Source organism: Vespa crabro, chromosome 9 (genome assembly GCF_910589235.1).
Source record: "Vespa crabro chromosome 9, iyVesCrab1.2, whole genome shotgun sequence".
In the NCBI taxonomy this organism is placed as follows: Eukaryota; Metazoa; Arthropoda; class Insecta; order Hymenoptera; family Vespidae; genus Vespa; species Vespa crabro.
The window spans coordinates 1319272-1338612 of record NC_060963.1 but is presented as its reverse complement, the minus strand read 5'-3'; the positions used below and the strand labels follow the sequence as shown (position 1 = coordinate 1338612).

The 19341-nt window shown below is 31.0% G+C and overlaps 2 protein-coding genes across 3 annotated transcripts; one reads left to right on the top strand and one right to left on the bottom strand.

Moving 5' to 3' along the window:
* Positions 1-123: 123 nt before the first annotated feature.
* LOC124426815 (pre-mRNA-processing-splicing factor 8) lies at positions 124-9442 on the top strand. The gene is made up of 11 exons (XM_046968955.1): positions 124-329; positions 538-771; positions 845-1013; positions 1086-1250; positions 1360-1575; positions 1872-2210; positions 2508-2613; positions 2738-8212; positions 8296-8420; positions 8486-8640; positions 8723-9442. The coding sequence occupies exons 2-11, from the start codon at positions 552-554 to the stop codon at positions 8875-8877; spliced, it is 7125 nt and encodes a 2374-aa protein (XP_046824911.1). The 5' UTR covers positions 124-329; positions 538-551; the 3' UTR covers positions 8878-9442.
* On the bottom strand, positions 8896-19313 carry LOC124426818 (G-protein coupled receptor Mth2-like). Of its 2 annotated transcripts, XM_046968959.1 has the most exons (6): positions 17693-19313; positions 15372-16049; positions 13783-13861; positions 11579-11763; positions 11255-11420; positions 8896-10666 (listed from the first exon to the last, which is right to left on the bottom strand). In XM_046968959.1, exons 1-6 carry the CDS (start codon positions 18498-18500, stop codon positions 10291-10293), a joined length of 2292 nt encoding a protein of 763 aa, XP_046824915.1. In that variant the 5' UTR covers positions 18501-19313; the 3' UTR covers positions 8896-10290. The 2 variants fall into 2 exon arrangements, with proteins under 2 accessions (XP_046824915.1, XP_046824916.1); XM_046968960.1 differs by lacking the exon at positions 15372-16049 and having other exon boundaries at positions 17693-19158.
* Positions 19314-19341: the final 28 nt, after the last annotated feature.

The window sequence follows — 19341 nt, the reverse complement described above, 5'->3', positions numbered from 1 at the left end:
CTTGTAGAACTTTTGCGTTGCCTGTTGTAATAGATGCTAACTTCAAATCAGATGGCGTTAAATTCTAGACGATACTATAGCTTCCTATCACGAAAGTATTAAACTTTCCTCGAAACTTATAACATCGAAGTTCTAGAAAGCTTGGACCAAGAAATACTTGCCTCTAATTTTAGCGTCGGTATTAATATTTTTGTGAAGTCGTATATTAATCTAACATTCGGTGACATTTTTATTATAGTTGAAATGTTAAGTTTAAAGAAAAAAACATTATATTGTTATCGTATATATTAGCAATTATTAATTATCAACTTTCAGAAATAAGAATTTCGGTAAGAGATAAAAATGGTTACTTTAAAAAAATAATATAAGTATGATTATTGATATAGTCAATAATATAAGTATGTTTATAGATATAGTTATTCTCTTATTGTTAGTATTAGAACATAATGTGAGATTATTATTTAAAAATGAAATATTCGGTATTATTATATATAATAAATATAAAGTATATACTTTTCAATATTTCTTTTTTTACAGGTCATCTTGTAATAATGTCTATACCACCATATTTATTAGGACCAAATCCATGGGCTACCATGATGGTCCAACAACAAGCCCATGCTCAGCTAGCTGTAGCACAAGCTCATGCACAAGCAGCGGCACATGCTCAAGCTGCACATCATGCTCATATGCAAGCTATAGCTGGCCCACCACTTCCTCAAATGCCAAAACAACCAGAAGTATTATCAGAAGATAAATTACAAGAAAAAGGTAGTATATATGTAAATTTTATTTCTGCGAAAAAGTAACATATATATATATATGTATATATATGTAATTTTAGCACAAAAATGGCAACAATTACAATCCAAACGATTTGCTGAAAAAAGAAAATTTGGATTTGTTGATGCTCAAAAGGAAGATATGCCTCCTGAACATATTCGTAAAATTATAAGAGATCATGGTGATATGAGTAGTCGTAAATATAGACATGATAAACGTGTATATTTAGGGTAAGATTTATTAAAGAATATTAGTTGTATTTGGAAAATTTTAATTTATGAACATTACTTGTTTAATTATAGTGCATTAAAATATATGCCACATGCAGTAATGAAATTGCTAGAAAATATGCCAATGCCTTGGGAACAAATAAGAGATGTAAAGGTTTTATACCATATAACTGGAGCTATTACATTTGTTAATGAAATTCCATGGGTTATTGAGCCTGTTTATATAGCACAATGGGGGTCAGTTATTCTAATAATATAAATCTTTTTTTTATGTTTATTACATAGAATTTTTTAAAATCATAATATTAATAATATATATTTTATATTAATCATTTGGGATAATTAGAACAATGTGGATTATGATGCGACGTGAGAAAAGAGATCGTAGACATTTCAAAAGGATGAGATTTCCACCATTTGATGATGAGGAACCTCCATTAGATTATGCTGATAATGTTTTAGATGTTGAACCATTGGAAGCTATTCAAATTGAACTTGACTCAGAAGAAGACGAATCTGTTGCAGCATGGTTCTATGAACACAAACCATTGGTTGGAACCAGGTATATAAATTTATAATACTGAATATTGAAAAATATTGAAAGGCCTAATCTAGTTTTGTATAATATAGTATTATGTTTAAAATTATATGTTTAACATTATATGATGAATCGCGTAGGGGTCCTGAAATCAACTACATATGTGAGTTGACAGATGGTTATTTTTGTAGTTGTGTCCGAGACATACTGCAAAAATGTATCACTGGACAAAACGCTATGCTGATAAATATATATCATGCATAAATAATATTTTTTTTTAAATAGTATAAATATATTTTTAATATTTAAAATTATTACAGGCATGTTAATGGATCTACATATAGAAGATGGAATTTGACTCTTCCTCAAATGGCAACATTGTATCGATTAGCAAATCAACTCTTAACTGATTTGGTCGATCAAAATTTCTTTTATTTATTTGATCCAAAATCATTCTTTACTGCAAAAGCATTAAATATGGCAATACCAGGAGGACCAAAGTTTGAGCCTCTTGTAAAAGATTCAAATGCTGCTGATGAAGACTGGAATGAATTCAATGATATAAACAAAATTATTATTAGACAGCCTATTAGGACGGAATATCGTATTGCATTCCCCTATTTATATAATAATATGCCACATTTTGTACATCTTTCATGGTAAGTGAGAAAAACTTGTTATACCATAATTAATATAATATAACAGTTGTGTGTATGTACAAAGATATTTCCACACTAGTTTTTAGACTTACTATGTAGTCCATTATAGTCTAACTAGCAGTGTGGTATAACAAAAAAAAGATGGTTGTTATTCGTACTCTTTATAAAAATTAAAAGAGAACTGCTGAGACCACCTACATAACATATGTTTTATTTTATCTTTATAGTAGATTAATTTTATATTTCTAATTAATAATGTGTATTTTATGTTTCTTTAATTTTCTTAACAATTTATAGGTATCATGCACCGAATGTTGTATACATAAAGACAGAGGATCCAGATTTACCAGCATTTTATTTTGATCCTTTGATTAATCCAATTTCACATAGGAATTCATTAAAGGTAAATTGTTAGGATTTAAAAGATTGTAATCATAATAATTAATCATCAATAAATGAATCGATCTACAATTTTTTATTCAAATTATAATAATACAAAAGTAAATATAAATTATTATTACTTATAGACAATGGAACCACAAATTGAAGATGATGAAGATTTTGTCTTAGATGATGAAGTCCAGCCCTTTCTACAAGAAACACCACTTTATACAGATAATACGGCTAATGGTATAGCACTTTTATGGGCACCAAGACCATTTAATACACGTTCTGGAAGAACAAGAAGAGCAATTGATATTCCTTTGGTAAAATCATGGTATAGAGAGCACTGTCCTCCAGGACAACCTGTTAAAGTACGAGTTAGTTATCAAAAATTACTTAAATACTTTGTATTAAATGCACTGAAGCATAGACCACCAAAGCCTCAGAAGAAACGTTATTTATTCCGATCATTCAAATCAACCAAGTTCTTTCAAACTACAACTATAGATTGGGTTGAAGCTGGATTGCAAGTGTGTCGGCAAGGCTATAATATGTTGAATTTACTCATACATAGAAAGAATTTAAATTATCTTCATTTGGATTATAATTTCAATCTAAAACCTGTTAAAACACTTACGACGAAGGAAAGAAAGAAGTCTCGATTTGGGAATGCTTTTCATCTATGTAGAGAAATTCTTCGTTTGACAAAATTAATTATTGATTCGCACGTACAGTATCGCTTAAATAACGTCGATGCATTCCAACTGGCAGATGGATTACAGTATATTTTTGCTCATGTTGGTCAACTTACTGGCATGTATCGATATAAGTATAAACTAATGAGACAAATAAGAATGTGCAAAGATTTAAAACATCTAATATATTATCGATTTAATACTGGTCCAGTTGGAAAAGGACCTGGCTGTGGATTTTGGGCACCTGGCTGGAGAGTATGGCTTTTCTTTATGAGAGGTATAACACCATTGTTAGAAAGATGGTTGGGTAATTTGTTATCCAGGCAATTTGAAGGACGTCATTCTAAAGGAGTTGCTAAAACTGTAACCAAACAAAGAGTAGAATCACATTTCGATCTTGAATTGAGAGCATCTGTAATGCATGATATTGTAGACATGATGCCTGAAGGTATTAAACAAAATAAAGCTCGTACGATTCTTCAACATCTTAGCGAAGCATGGAGATGTTGGAAGGCTAATATACCATGGAAAGTTCCTGGATTACCTATTCCAATAGAAAATATGATATTACGTTATGTAAAGATGAAAGCTGACTGGTGGACTAATACTGCTCATTATAATCGAGAACGTATCAGACGTGGTGCTACTGTGGATAAGACAGTATGTAAGAAAAATTTAGGTCGTCTTACTCGACTTTATTTAAAAGCAGAACAAGAACGCCAGCATAATTATCTAAAAGATGGACCGTATATTACTCCAGAAGAAGCAGTAGCCATATATACTACCACTGTACATTGGTTAGAATCTAGAAGATTTGCTCCAATACCTTTTCCACCACTTTCATATAAACACGATACTAAATTGTTGATATTGGCGTTAGAACGTTTGAAAGAAGCTTATAGCGTTAAATCTAGATTGAATCAAAGCCAACGCGAAGAGCTTGGATTAATCGAACAAGCATACGATAATCCACACGAAGCTCTATCCAGAATTAAACGACATCTTTTAACCCAAAGAAACTTTAAAGAAGTGGGTATAGAATTCATGGATCTTTATAGTCATTTGATTCCGGTTTATGACGTGGAACCCCTTGAAAAAATTACCGATGCTTACTTAGATCAATATTTATGGTATGAAGCAGATAAACGAAGATTATTTCCACCATGGGTAAAGCCATCTGACACAGAACCTCCACCCCTTTTAGTTTACAAGTGGTGTCAAGGTATCAATAATTTACAAGATGTTTGGGATGTTAGTGAAGGAGAATGTAATGTATTATTAGAATCCAAATTTGAAAAGCTCTATGAAAAAATTGATCTTACTTTGTTAAACAGACTTCTTCGTTTAATCGTTGATCATAATATTGCTGATTATATGACCGCAAAGAATAATGTTGTGATTAATTACAAAGATATGAATCATATAAACAGTTATGGAATTATTAGGGGTATGCAGTTTGCATCATTTATTGCTCAATATTATGGACTTGTACTTGATTTATTGGTTCTTGGATTGCAAAGAGCTAGTGAAATGGCTGGTCCCCCACAAATGCCAAATGATTTCTTAACTTTTCAAGATGTGGCATCTGAAACAGCACATCCAATTAGATTATATTGCAGATATGTAGACAGAATACATTTATTCCTTCGATTTTCTGCTGACGAAGCAAGAGATTTGATACAAAGATATCTGACAGAACATCCAGATCCAAATAATGAAAACATTGTTGGATATAATAACAAAAAATGCTGGCCACGTGATGCACGTATGAGATTAATGAAGCATGACGTTAATTTAGGACGTGCTGTTTTTTGGGATATTAAAAATCGATTACCTCGTTCTACAACTACTATACAATGGGAAAATAGTTTTGTTAGTGTTTATAGTAAAGACAATCCAAATCTGTTATTCAACATGAGTGGATTTGAATGTAGGATTTTACCAAAATGCAGAACAACCCACGAAGAATTTACACATAGAGATGGAGTATGGAATTTGCAAAATGAAATTACAAAAGAAAGAACTGCTCAATGTTTCTTAAGAGTAGACGATGAAAGTTTACAAAGATTCCATAATAGAGTCAGACAAATATTGATGGCTTCTGGTTCTACGACATTTACGAAAATTGTTAATAAATGGAATACAGCTTTAATAGGATTAATGACATATTTCCGTGAGGCAGTAGTCAATACCCAAGAATTGTTGGATTTATTGGTAAAGTGTGAAAACAAAATTCAGACACGTATAAAAATTGGTCTCAATTCAAAAATGCCTTCAAGATTTCCGCCAGTAGTATTCTATACGCCCAAAGAATTGGGTGGCCTTGGGATGCTTTCTATGGGCCATGTATTAATTCCTCAATCAGATTTACGCTGGTCCAAACAAACTGACGTTGGTATTACGCATTTTAGATCTGGCATGAGTCACGATGAGGATCAATTGATTCCCAATCTATACAGGTATATTCAGCCTTGGGAATCAGAATTTATAGATTCACAACGTGTTTGGGCAGAATATGCCTTGAAGCGACAGGAGGCAAATACACAGAATCGCCGACTTACTTTAGAAGATCTAGAAGATAGTTGGGATCGGGGTATACCCAGAATAAATACCTTGTTTCAAAAGGATAGACATACACTTGCTTATGACAAAGGATGGCGTATACGTACGGAATTTAAGCAATATCAAGTTCTTAAACAAAATCCATTTTGGTGGACTCACCAACGTCACGATGGGAAACTATGGAATTTGAATAATTATAGGACAGATATGATTCAGGCTCTAGGTGGTGTTGAGGGTATTTTAGAGCATACACTTTTTAAAGGAACTTATTTCCCCACATGGGAAGGTCTTTTTTGGGAGAAAGCATCAGGCTTTGAAGAATCAATGAAATATAAAAAATTAACAAATGCTCAAAGATCGGGTTTGAATCAAATTCCGAACCGTCGTTTTACTTTATGGTGGTCACCCACTATAAACAGAGCAAATGTTTATGTAGGTTTCCAAGTACAATTAGATCTCACAGGAATATTTATGCATGGTAAAATACCAACATTGAAGATATCTCTCATTCAAATTTTCCGTGCTCACTTGTGGCAGAAAGTGCATGAGTCAATTGTTATGGATCTTTGTCAAGTGTTTGATCAAGAATTAGATGCTCTGGAAATTGAGACTGTACAAAAAGAAACTATACATCCAAGGAAATCATATAAAATGAATTCTTCTTGTGCTGACATTCTGCTTTTTTCAGCATACAAATGGAATGTTTCAAGACCTTCTTTACTAGCAGACTCTAAAGATCTTATGGATAACACAACAACTCAAAAATATTGGATAGACGTTCAATTGCGATGGGGTGATTATGATTCTCACGATATAGAGAGATATGCTAGAGCTAAATTTTTAGATTATACAACAGATAATATGTCCATTTATCCATCCCCAACGGGACTTTTAATAGCCATCGATTTAGCTTATAATCTTCATAGTGCATATGGTAACTGGTTCCCAGGATGTAAGCCACTTATACAGCAAGCTATGGCGAAGATAATGAAGGCAAACCCGGCGTTATATGTATTGCGAGAGCGTATTAGAAAAGCTCTGCAATTGTATTCATCAGAACCTACTGAACCATATCTTTCTTCTCAAAATTATGGAGAATTATTTTCAAATCAAATTATTTGGTTCGTTGATGACACTAACGTATATCGTGTAACAATTCATAAAACTTTTGAAGGTAATCTGACTACAAAACCAATAAATGGTGCGATTTTCATATTTAATCCACGTACTGGTCAGTTGTTCTTAAAGATTATTCACACTTCTGTGTGGGCTGGACAGAAGCGTTTAGGACAATTGGCAAAATGGAAGACTGCCGAAGAAGTTGCAGCTCTTATTCGTTCATTACCCGTAGAAGAACAACCGAAGCAAATTATCGTAACGAGAAAAGGAATGCTGGATCCTCTTGAGGTGCATTTACTAGATTTTCCCAATATAGTAATCAAAGGATCAGAACTTCAGTTACCTTTCCAGGCCTGCTTAAAGGTTGAAAAGTTTGGTGATCTTATTCTAAAGGCTACTGAACCACAAATGGTTCTTTTCAATCTCTATGACGATTGGTTGAAAACAATTTCATCTTATACAGCATTCTCACGTTTAATTCTCATTCTTCGAGCATTACACGTTAATACGGAACGTACTAAGGTTGTACTTAAACCAGATAAAACAACTATAACAGAACCTCATCACATATGGCCATCTTTAACTGACGACGAATGGATCAAAGTAGAGGTGCAATTGAAGGACTTGATTTTAGCCGATTATGGAAAAAAGAACAATGTCAATGTTGCATCTCTCACTCAATCTGAAATTCGAGATATTATTCTAGGTATGGAAATCAGTGCACCCTCTGCGCAACGGCAACAAATCGCAGAAATTGAAAAACAAACAAAAGAACAGTCTCAGCTCACAGCAACTACTACTAGAACAGTTAATAAACACGGTGACGAAATTATCACTGCGACTACATCCAATTATGAAACTCAGACGTTCAGTTCTAAAACAGAGTGGCGTGTAAGAGCAATATCCGCTACGAATTTACATCTTAGAACGAATCATATATATGTATCTTCCGATGATATTAAAGAAACTGGTTACACGTATATTTTACCAAAGAATGTACTGAAAAAATTCGTCACTATATCTGATTTACGAGCACAAATTGCTGGATATCTATACGGGATTAGTCCACCGGACAATCCTCAAGTAAAAGAAATTAGGTGTATAGTAATGGCTCCACAATGGGGCACGCATCAAACAGTACATTTACCAAATGCATTACCAAATCATCAATACCTTAAAGAAATGGAGCCATTAGGATGGATACATACACAACCCAATGAATTGCCGCAATTATCGCCTCAGGTATTTATATATTTATTACATCATATATTTAATACATTATACTGATTTATTAATAACGTTTTATTTGCTTTACCTTCTAATAGGACATCTCGACGCATGCACGAATTATGGCGGATAATCCGATTTGGGATGGAGAAAAAACCATTGTCATTACATGTAGCTTTACACCAGGCTCTTGTTCTTTGACAGCATATAAACTAACTCCAAGGTATTAAACATTACGCTTTGTTTATAATCGTATTTAATCGTATATAAATAATATTTTTATTCCAGTGGATTCGAATGGGGTAAACAGAATACTGATAAAGGAAATAATCCTAAAGGATATCTTCCAAGTCATTATGAGAAAGTACAAATGCTTCTTTCTGATAGATTTCTTGGTTTCTTTATGGTACCTAATCAGGGATCATGGAATTATAATTTCATGGGTAAATTATCAATCTTTTTCTTTATATAAAGAAGCTACAAATTTTCTGAATAAAATTATTGAAACGAAATATATTTTTTTAGGTGTAAGACATAATCCAAATACGAAATATGAGTTACAATTAGCTAATCCAAAAGAATTTTATCACGAAGTCCATCGGCCAGCACATTTTCTAAACTTTTCTAGTCTGGAAGATGGAGATGGTGTTGGAGCGGATCGCGAGGACATGTTCGCTTAAAATAAATACTTTTCCTCAAATAATATCTTTCTTTTTTTACTTCGCTTGTTGAAAATGTTAATCGATAATATTGTTTCGCTCTTTTGTTGTAGACACAATCATTCAATTGTAAAATGCCATAATAGATTTTTCAACTTAAATGAATGAATTAGTATCTCATATATTTTTTCAAATATTTTTCATTTATACTTATGAATGTATTACCATTTCATAGAATAAATTAAGAATATAGAGATAAGAGATAAATTCAACAATATCATAGTTAGTATAAGTAGTATATATTTAAAAAAAAAATGTACAAAATTTTTTCTTATATAAAAAACAAATAAGCTATTCCGCGAACTTTAAAAGATAAAGAGAAAGAAAATGTACTTTTATTACTTCATAAATATTTAAAATAAATGTATAAACATGACAATTGTATGAACAGAGATGTTTTATAATATAAACACATATTTTACATTTCATCAATGATGTAAACTCGTGTAAAAGATAATATGGAAGCTGATATGATAATAATGGATATATAAAATATATATATAATATATATTATTCTTCTATGAAACCTACTTATGAAAATTTTACGACTATTTTCATTAAAAGTATAAGTACATACTTCTTACAATATATAATTTTTAACTACCATATTCTATTATAATTTCAATTTTTATAGACTATATAGATTCAACGATTAGCAAAAACGAATTATACGTTTTCTACGTTACAGAAATTTTGCGAGAATAATTAGATAATTTGTTATGGAATACTTTAAAAGCACTAATGGCATCACATTTATTTAATAGTAATAAATATATAGAGATTCAAAATATATAATAGAGAATGATATACCTTAGATATATATCTTTATTCAAGTATACGAAATCTGTAAAATGAGATACGAGAATGTCATACAAATTTTACAAGTGAAATGTGTCTTCGTCATTAAATTTAATAACAATAATAATAGATCGATCACTATGTCCTGCATAGTTTATTAATGATATTTTATTTAAAAAATTGTTTGTTCAAAGGACTTTGTAATATTCAGTTCTTTTAATATTAGTTGTAATTTAATTCTTCACGGATTCCATCTCCTTTATTCTAATGTCATGATATATCTATTATTTATTATAAATTAATGAAATTATGAAATATAAAAGAAAAATAAATGGATTTGAAGAAAAATGAAAAATGAAATAAGGAATAAGAAGAGCCGTATGTCAATGTATATGATTTTAAAGACAGAATAACTTATTTTCGAAGTAAAAATTATCTCCCATCTCTTTAAGCCTGTCGGCTATTTTTTTCTTGCGAGATGGATCGTCATCTATCATCCATCAAAAACATACGTTCTTATCAACGAACGTATTTTCTACATCACATTGATTTGTTTTTATAATATTATTATGTATTTTAAGGACAGTCGCTTTCTTCGGCACTTTCTTTACTCGTGCCAAATGCTTCGTGTCGAATATTTGCATTGACTTTATCTTGAAGAGGTAAACTAGTTACTGTTGTACAAGTAGTACGAGATGCTGAGCTATGATAAACGCTACGAGTAGAGTTTCTCGACAAAAATTTATTATCGTTATATCCAAATCTTTTAAGTAATAAACGCTTAATTTTTTCTTTGCAAACGAGCGTTATGAAAATGATCAAACCCTGTAAAGTATTCACCACATCTGTTACATACCAAATATAATTATCTGATTCTTTCCATAATGTGGATATGATTTCCGTTGACCAGGTGATACCCATAACGATGAACAACTTCAAGTATAGATTGAACCTGTGACCGTAAAAAATAATATATTTATTTATTTAGTATATACTCATATTCGCGTGTTTTTGTCTAAATAAATATTTTAAATTAAAGAACAAACTCGTCGTGTAGAATCGGCGATGGGATTAGATATTATCTAACTTGCTTTTTTAACAAAATTGATATTACTATTATCATTACTTGTGAAATATTATTGATGAATATTATTTAACGAAATTCCGATGCTTTAATATCGAGGTAATCTCATTGTTGTTACGAATGATTTCGTAATAATGAAAATAAACTATGGCATGGGAACATCTTCTTGTCGCTTGCCCTATAGCGACGTCTAAAAATAAGCTTTTGGTGTTAGTATGAAAAGATAACCATACCATATCGATGATTCGCACGAGTATGATATAGTAAAGTCACTCGATATTATTTAAAATGTTATTAATAATGAGATTAATTATTTTTATATTAACATATATATATATATATATATATATTTTTTTTGTATATAAAAATAATATTTTCTTTATATAATATGAACTCTTGCTTATTTAAAAAAAAAAAAGAAATAACTACAAAAAAATCATATTATACGATACATACCACTGCTTATTATCGTCATGGCGTCTACTTTCACTACCTCTTAGATGATGAGCCGTATCTCTTTTATGTTTTTGAATTTTTAAAGCGGTTGAGATAAATAGGCATAGATTACAGAAAACTGATATCGTCATAGGTCCAATAAAATATATATTCGTCGCTGTGTTATCTGAAATAATATTATTCGACATTACTTTTGTTTCTCTCTCTCTCTCTCTCTCTCTCTATATATATATATATATATATATATATATATATATATATATATATATATACATATATAATTAAAATATAAATTAAAATATAAATTGATATTAATAGATTTACATTTAAACCAGCATCTTTCCGCTCCCAATTGTGGTCGAATAGAACTCTCTGGTATGTTAGGAGCAAAGTCCATAATCAAGCATATTCCTGTGAAGAACAAAGCCATTCCCCAAGCATAGATGGAATATATTATAAATTTCTTTCTATCTCTTTGTTGCATACTACCCCTTAATGCTCGAAATCCTCTGAAACAAATGAAAAATATATATAATATTCATTAATATATAAATAATTGTTGATTATATATATGTATAAATATATAATTATATTTTCATATTTGCGTTGTTTGAGATAATTTTTGATTTATACGTTTTCTCCCTATTCACTATCTATAAAAATATATTTACGTACATAGATATATATATATATATATATATATATATATAATGATGATATTCGGTATATACGATAAAAAAAAAATTGAGAAACGTTAGTAAAGAATACCTTAGGGAAATTATGATAATGTTTAATTAATCTGAACGAATGGATCACTTTACAATGATAATATTTCATTAAATACATAATATTCACTTACGGATATATATAAATGTAAGATATCATGTACGAAAGCCATCAAATATTTGGCTATATATTGTGTTCCCTTATGAGTTGTTAATATTTACATAAATATCCATTTGGGAAACGTAAACGAATATGTATTTATTCTAATATGAAAGATGTGCTATCTTTGCGATAAATTATTAAAGTCTACAATACATAGAAAGTTTATAGGGCTTGGCTAAACGAATGAGCGATTAACACGTAACGTACATACCTTAACGAGTGTGGCTCGTTAACACCCTATTTAACGAACATCAATGCTTTTTCATTCTTTTACGAAGATAAAATTAATCGCACGAAATAAATGTCCTCTTTATACGATTAGTTTCCTTTAAGGATAGAGGTTTAAATCTTAAGAAAAAAAAAAAAAAAAAAAAAAAAAAAAAAATGTAATCTAATTAATCGGTTCTGAATTCTTGCGTAACTTTGTTAAAAATCATAGATAGAAAAGAAATTATTGATACGAGATCATTATTAAAGCTACTTTCGTCGTTCTTTCCTACATTTTTCTTTACTTTTTCGTTTTATATCCACTTTTCTTGCGTCCTTCGTCGAATACATTTCGAGAAACGAAACGATAGTCGTCTCTTTGTATTTTGTTTGGATTAAGCGCCGCAATTTCCTCGGTCTACACCCGCTGTGTTTTATATAGCAGCTTGGTTTGTATAGGCGAGAGAATCATCTCTCATGGAACAAGAGCAGTGAAAAAGTATTCCTTTACTTGGAAAACAATTTTGTGTTTTTTTTGTTTTCGTGTCTCGATTGTTTTCATTAAATTGTCTTACATATGCGATATATATATATACTGTATAATAAATATACATTAATCAATCAACACTTGTAAGTTTTCTTTCAAATGGTAAAAAAGAATGCGGCTAAAACGATCGATCAAGTATTTTTACAAGGGAAACATACTATTGTATTTAAAAAAAACTTTTGATCGATTAGAAAAGAAATTAATGAAACGTTAATAACGCCAATAAAAAAAAAAAAAAAAAAAAAAAACATAGAATAAATAATAAAAAGAAAAGACTACTGTCATTTTTGATTGAACTTCGTGAGTTTATCTCCCACGTGATCGCCAGTTATTATCGTTAAAAGCACCTAATACACGAAGTGCTCGTTTACTGTATCTACAGACAGATCGAAATTAACGTGTGGACATTTAGCACGCGTGTAAGTTTGTGTATGTTCGGAGTCACGCACGGGATATTAATCCGCCCCTACGTCATCTACAATTTCTTCCCGATGTTTGTCAATTATCAAATTTCTTACCATCGCCGCGTTGGTGCCGATACCAATGTCGATGCCGGCTGTGAGAATAATTGACATAAGGATGGAGAGCACACACACATACACACACACATAGATATATACACAGACCAGAATAACCGAAATGTATTTTCTACGATCCCATTGATGTATGTTATTGAAAAAGCACGCAGCATAGAAAATTCGTATTCGTCGAGACAACACTTTTAACTATTTAATATTAAGCACGCCGCTAATATGAAAGCTATGAACATGTAATATGACTAGCCATGAATGATTCATTAAAATGATTTTATTAAAAACGCCCATTTTTTATTTGAGATAATAACAGAAGGAATATATTGAGATATATTGAAACTCTGATAGCTTACCCAAATGTCCACCAAATGTCGAAACACATGACGTTCAACCAGTAAAAACTTGCCAAAAAGAAGAAATACATAAAGAAAGCTGAAACAGAGAGAAGAATATTCGTATATTATCTTTTTATTGTATAAATCGTTGGAATAAATTCATCAATGGAAAAAATAAATGAATATGATAATTCTGTCGTATTGATTTTATCATTATCGATGTACAATATTTGATATAATGTGAATATTGATAAACGTAAACTCCAATTTTGTTCAGATATACTCTTCTGTAGAAACAGAATGCAAAAGTATTAAAAATGTATCTATTCGAATGGAAATGATCAGTAAATTCATTACTATGAATAATAAAAGTATAGAAGAAGACAGATTGACGATACGGTACCGATAATGATGCACCAAGTTGACGAGATAATATCTTCCGAAGATGTTTGTACTATCACAAGAAAGAGGTAAGCGAAAAAGAGAGTACTAACATAAACGCGTAAAGTACGACCATGTGTATTATTCAGTTCTGGTATTATAGAATAAATGAAAAAGGTTATAACCAGAAATAATAACGATATTATTAGACAAATAATAAAAATTATGTCAAGCCTATTGTTAATACTTTCTTCGTCAACATATGAACAACACTCTATCACTTCGTATTGATCCCGTTTGTAAATACCAAAGCAATAATTCACTGGATCAATTATAGTTTGATTTATTATATAGATCGAACCATTGTGCAAAAGTAAGAAATCATCTTCCATGAGACACCCGCTAGATTCCACTGTAGAGATTCCATTACAGGGATCGCTTACGAAGAAACGAAAGTTAGTTTCGTCTACAACTAAATCGGTTAAATCGAAGCTATCGGCATCGTAAACTGGCGGAAATTTGGCAGTCTTGTTCGCCATTATACACGTGCTATTTACCAAGATATGATTCCAGTGACAGCATAAGGGTAAACAAAACGGAACAACGTTTTCACTAGACGAAATACATCGATGAGAGTAATCGATCACACTCGTTCTTGAAAGATTTCTATCGAAGGTATCATCGAAAGATAAAAATGAATTCAACGAATATGAAATTTCGATCGTCAAAAATAAAAAATAAGAGTACGCAAGAACGACTCCTAAGCTAATATTTCGACCACCGCCCATTCTTACGCGAACGTGTAATCTTCAATTAAATTTCTGTGACATATCGAATGCGTCAACTCGTTCGAGCCTCCGACAACCTTTTAACCGCAAACGCCTTATCGTCCTGGAAGAATCTCTAACGCTTAAAGATAAAGCCATCACGTTTCTTCGAAAGCATCCGGCGCAATTTTGCGATTCGGGAACTCTTTCTAATCTAATCTTTATACTACGTATTTTATATCGAGTATGGGTATGCGTTACGTATCGAAGAATCTTTATCAATTTTAAGCCGATCAGTTAATATTTTTCAAATATTTTTCACAAACGACTTATTTTTTGTTAGATTAATTTATAAATACAGATAAGAAGATTTAAGTGAGATTAATTTCTAATATAATAAGTAGATATTATTTTCCCTGGGAAATGTGAGAAAAGTAATAACATTGATCGTGAGTTTACCAAGGAAAACACAGCACACGTTTGAGATCCATTCTTGTGGCGCAATCTGTACTGTCGATAGAATTGTGTATGATATGGTCAACGATGCGATGTATGCACGTAGAACGAATCCATGCAAATTCCTTAATTCCTTGATTAGCGTGTAAACCAACCACGTGGCTAGAAGGAATGGTATCGATACGATCATACCGAGAGAAATGAGGATCCCACGAATAACTGACTTTTCTTTTATTTCTTCCTTATCGCAATAGATAACAAGGTATTCTTTCAAGACGACGGATTTTATTACGGAGAGACAATACTGTCTTGGATTCAATATTTGTTTGCCCTTTTCCGAAAAGGGCAAGTAGAATGAACCGTTTTGTAGAAGGAAGAATTGTTCCTCTGGATAAATAGCAGGATTCAAGGGAATCTTCACGGCTCCGATACAAGGATTCCAATATAAGAAATAAAAATTCTTGTCGTTCGTAGTAACATTCATCGGCGAAAGATCCATCGCGTAAACTCGTGGCAAAGGTATCGATGTATTTTTTATCCTTTCGCACTTGTTCTTCGGAAGGGTGTAGAAACCAGGAGGACAACAAAACGATAGACAATTTCCTTCCGGAACACAATATCGAATATAATCTTCTTCCGTATTTTGCCTTGGAATGAGTGCTTCCTCGTCCGTTGTGCTTTCTTAAAATACAAGACATACGATATTTTAATTATCAACAATGAGATAAATATAATCACAAGTATTTTCTTTTAATCCCATCGATATTATATATATACATATATACATATATATATATACACATATATACAGACAGCTGAATATATTTGAAGAATACATATTTAATCACCCATTAAATTTGATATATTAAAGTTCGTTGGTTCTGTTATATTCTCTTTCTCAAATTTTATACTTCCTTTGATATTGCCATCCGTGATAAGATTAAAATTCTTAATTGAAATCACTTCATTCACAGTGTCCGACGTCGTATACGAATAGTTTGTGTAAGATCTTACGGCCGTATTTGTTTGAAATAAAACTATCAGTAAAATTATCGCAAAAACGTCGACGAGTGCCATGTTTTATTTTCTTAAAGCACATCCAAAAGAGATGTTGTCAGCGATGAATCAACAGCAACACTGAATACAAGAAAAACGTTACACAGCACCACCCTTTTTACCCTATCAGACCGGTAGCGGCCGTTGGGAATTCCGGTCTTGATTCGTTGGTTGTATTCATTAATAAGAAGAAAAATAAGGTCGTAAACAGTCACGATCACGTTTACAATTTCTCTCAAGTAATTGAAGATTAAAAGACTTTGTTGATTAATTAAAGAGATATATACAACCAATTACGAGCTTATTCTACCCAATTGTTTTTTCCATGAAAGAATTATGTGTCCCTGATATTTAAAGATCAGATTATATGTGGAAGATAATACGATGACGACATTGATGCACATTTAAATACATTCAATGCGGATGAATGCACGTTAAACACATTGAAATTTTTATTCAAATATAATTGATTAAGAAAATTACTATAAGAAATGAATAATATGTTTAATAATTCGTGCAGAAATAATTAGAAATAGCTATATATATATATATAGAAAAGTAAATAGGATATACCGAAGCCAGAAAAGTATCTAACATTTATTTTAAATCTTTCATTTTAAATGTAATAAAATATCAAAACTATATATTATCTATCGTATGAAATAAATCATAAATTATTATAATTCCAAATTAAACTATAATATCACGTGTAAAATCTTTCTGATTATATGAGCAATTGCTGATATCATTGATAGATTTGTCGTAATCATATAAGCACATGTTAGTATCGTTAACATTGCAGTAATGGTGAGGTTAATCGTAAGAGTGATAACGATTGCACAATATGTTCAAAAATAGAGATATATATGTACGAGTATTAATGATATTTCATATAAAATTTTACATCATTTGATATTTTCTCGTACTTATTTAGATATTCTTAATATAGTACGCTTGCTATAAATATGAATTTTGATACAAGTAAAAAGTAATCTCTTAATGAAATGTTTGAATCAATAAAATTCTACTAGTCATTCAAGGAATTGGATGTTCCTTAAAATTTCGCAAACATTTTAAGATCATTTTTTTGTTACGTTACCGTCCATCGCGAACACTAGTACCAATTTTTGAATAATCAGAATATATCATTTCAAAATATTATAAAATTGGAGTTTAACAATTATATTTATATATAAAAAAAATAACATATGTATAAACATATAATTGATTAAATAACAATAATACGATAAATGTTGAAGAATTCTTACCTACGGGTATGCAGATATTACGAGGCAAATACTTGAATTGTGAATTGATGAGAAAACAGTAGGATATCGTGAGACAAGCAACATAGCACATAAGAGTTTTTCCATAAATATTTCGAAGTTCCGGTATGATGGCGTAAACCAAAAAAGTAATGATGAGGAAAGGTATGGACACTATCGTCATGATCGGATATATTTGAGTGGTAAGTAATGGTAATTCTTCTTCTTGTTGAAAACATATTAAAACAATAATCTTCTTCAAAGATTGATCCCAATCAATACAATACATCCATTGTGGATAAATATTTTCTTCGTTTTTAAGAATACCATTGGCTTCGATCGTAATCTTATCCTCTTCGTACTTTTCCGGGTCCAGTATATAAGTTTTATTATTATGACAGATTTTATTACGCAAAATAGCAAAATGATTGGCGATGCTTCGTATATTTTGAATTTCAGATGTCAACTGGTCTTTCTTTAATCGTAAATCCGGAAGAACGTCGTGATTTTGTAACTTTGTACAATTTGGTGTTTCGCCGTCGCTGAGAACCTCCCCGTCTTGACAGCATTTTCTCAGACATGGTCGTAGCTCGCAGATACATCCACGTACGGAATCGTTTTTGGTCCAGTATAAATTGGTAGGATATAAAGTACCTTCGTGAAAAAGAGAACCATTCTCGTATCTATGAACCTTGTCCTTTTCTAAGGGTACCGTTAGTGATAAAGGACAAGGTAAATCTTCGTGACGCGTACGTACGGTTTGACTTATGAAAAAAAGGAAGAAACTTAAAAGTTTTACACACGATCCCATTAGTATGAGAGAAATATGAAAAAAAAAGAGGGAAATAAGAAAAAAAAAAATGTGAAAGAAAAAGTTACGTGAAAAAAAAAAGAACGAAAGAACGAGAGAAGTCAGGGATAAAAAGAAGAAGAAGAAGAAGAAGAAGAAGAAGAAGAAGAAGAAGAAGTGCGTCTCGAAGGATCACCTATTATTCCTATTATATTTTATCCTATTCTCTATTCTGTTCTATTATTTTACCGATCTACGTAATCGCTCCACATTCGACGCGGACGACTCGTTGCCAACTGCGGGCGACAGCTGTCTCTCCACCTCCGCACTCATTTTTACTTCTGCCACCTTCTGGACTCACTTCTCTCATTGGGCTTTTTGATTAATATCAAATCGTAAATATCTTCTTGCGTTTATCAGAATTTTTCCTTATTTCTTCGTTTAATCTACAAACATGATCATAGAAATCTCTATTTTCTGACAATTGATCAATATTTCTATAATTTTTATATCATCACGAAACAATTTATCACCTTTACGTGTTTACATCTATTCTCCTATTTTAAAAATGTATCTTATTGAATTGAATACAATTAGATTTTATTTATGACCACGATAAAATGATGATATATTATAAATATATTAAACGTGTCTATGATTTTCTTCGCGAATTATTAAATATTAATATTTATTAAATACAGGTTAATATAAAAAATGGCGGGAATCTATTGATATTCTATTTGTTCCATTAATCGTTATTATTTTAACGTAACCGTCTGATATCTTTATATATTATATATTACACTTATTTCTTCCGAAATCAATATGAAATAATGAAGATTATTATACAAAAAAAAAAAAA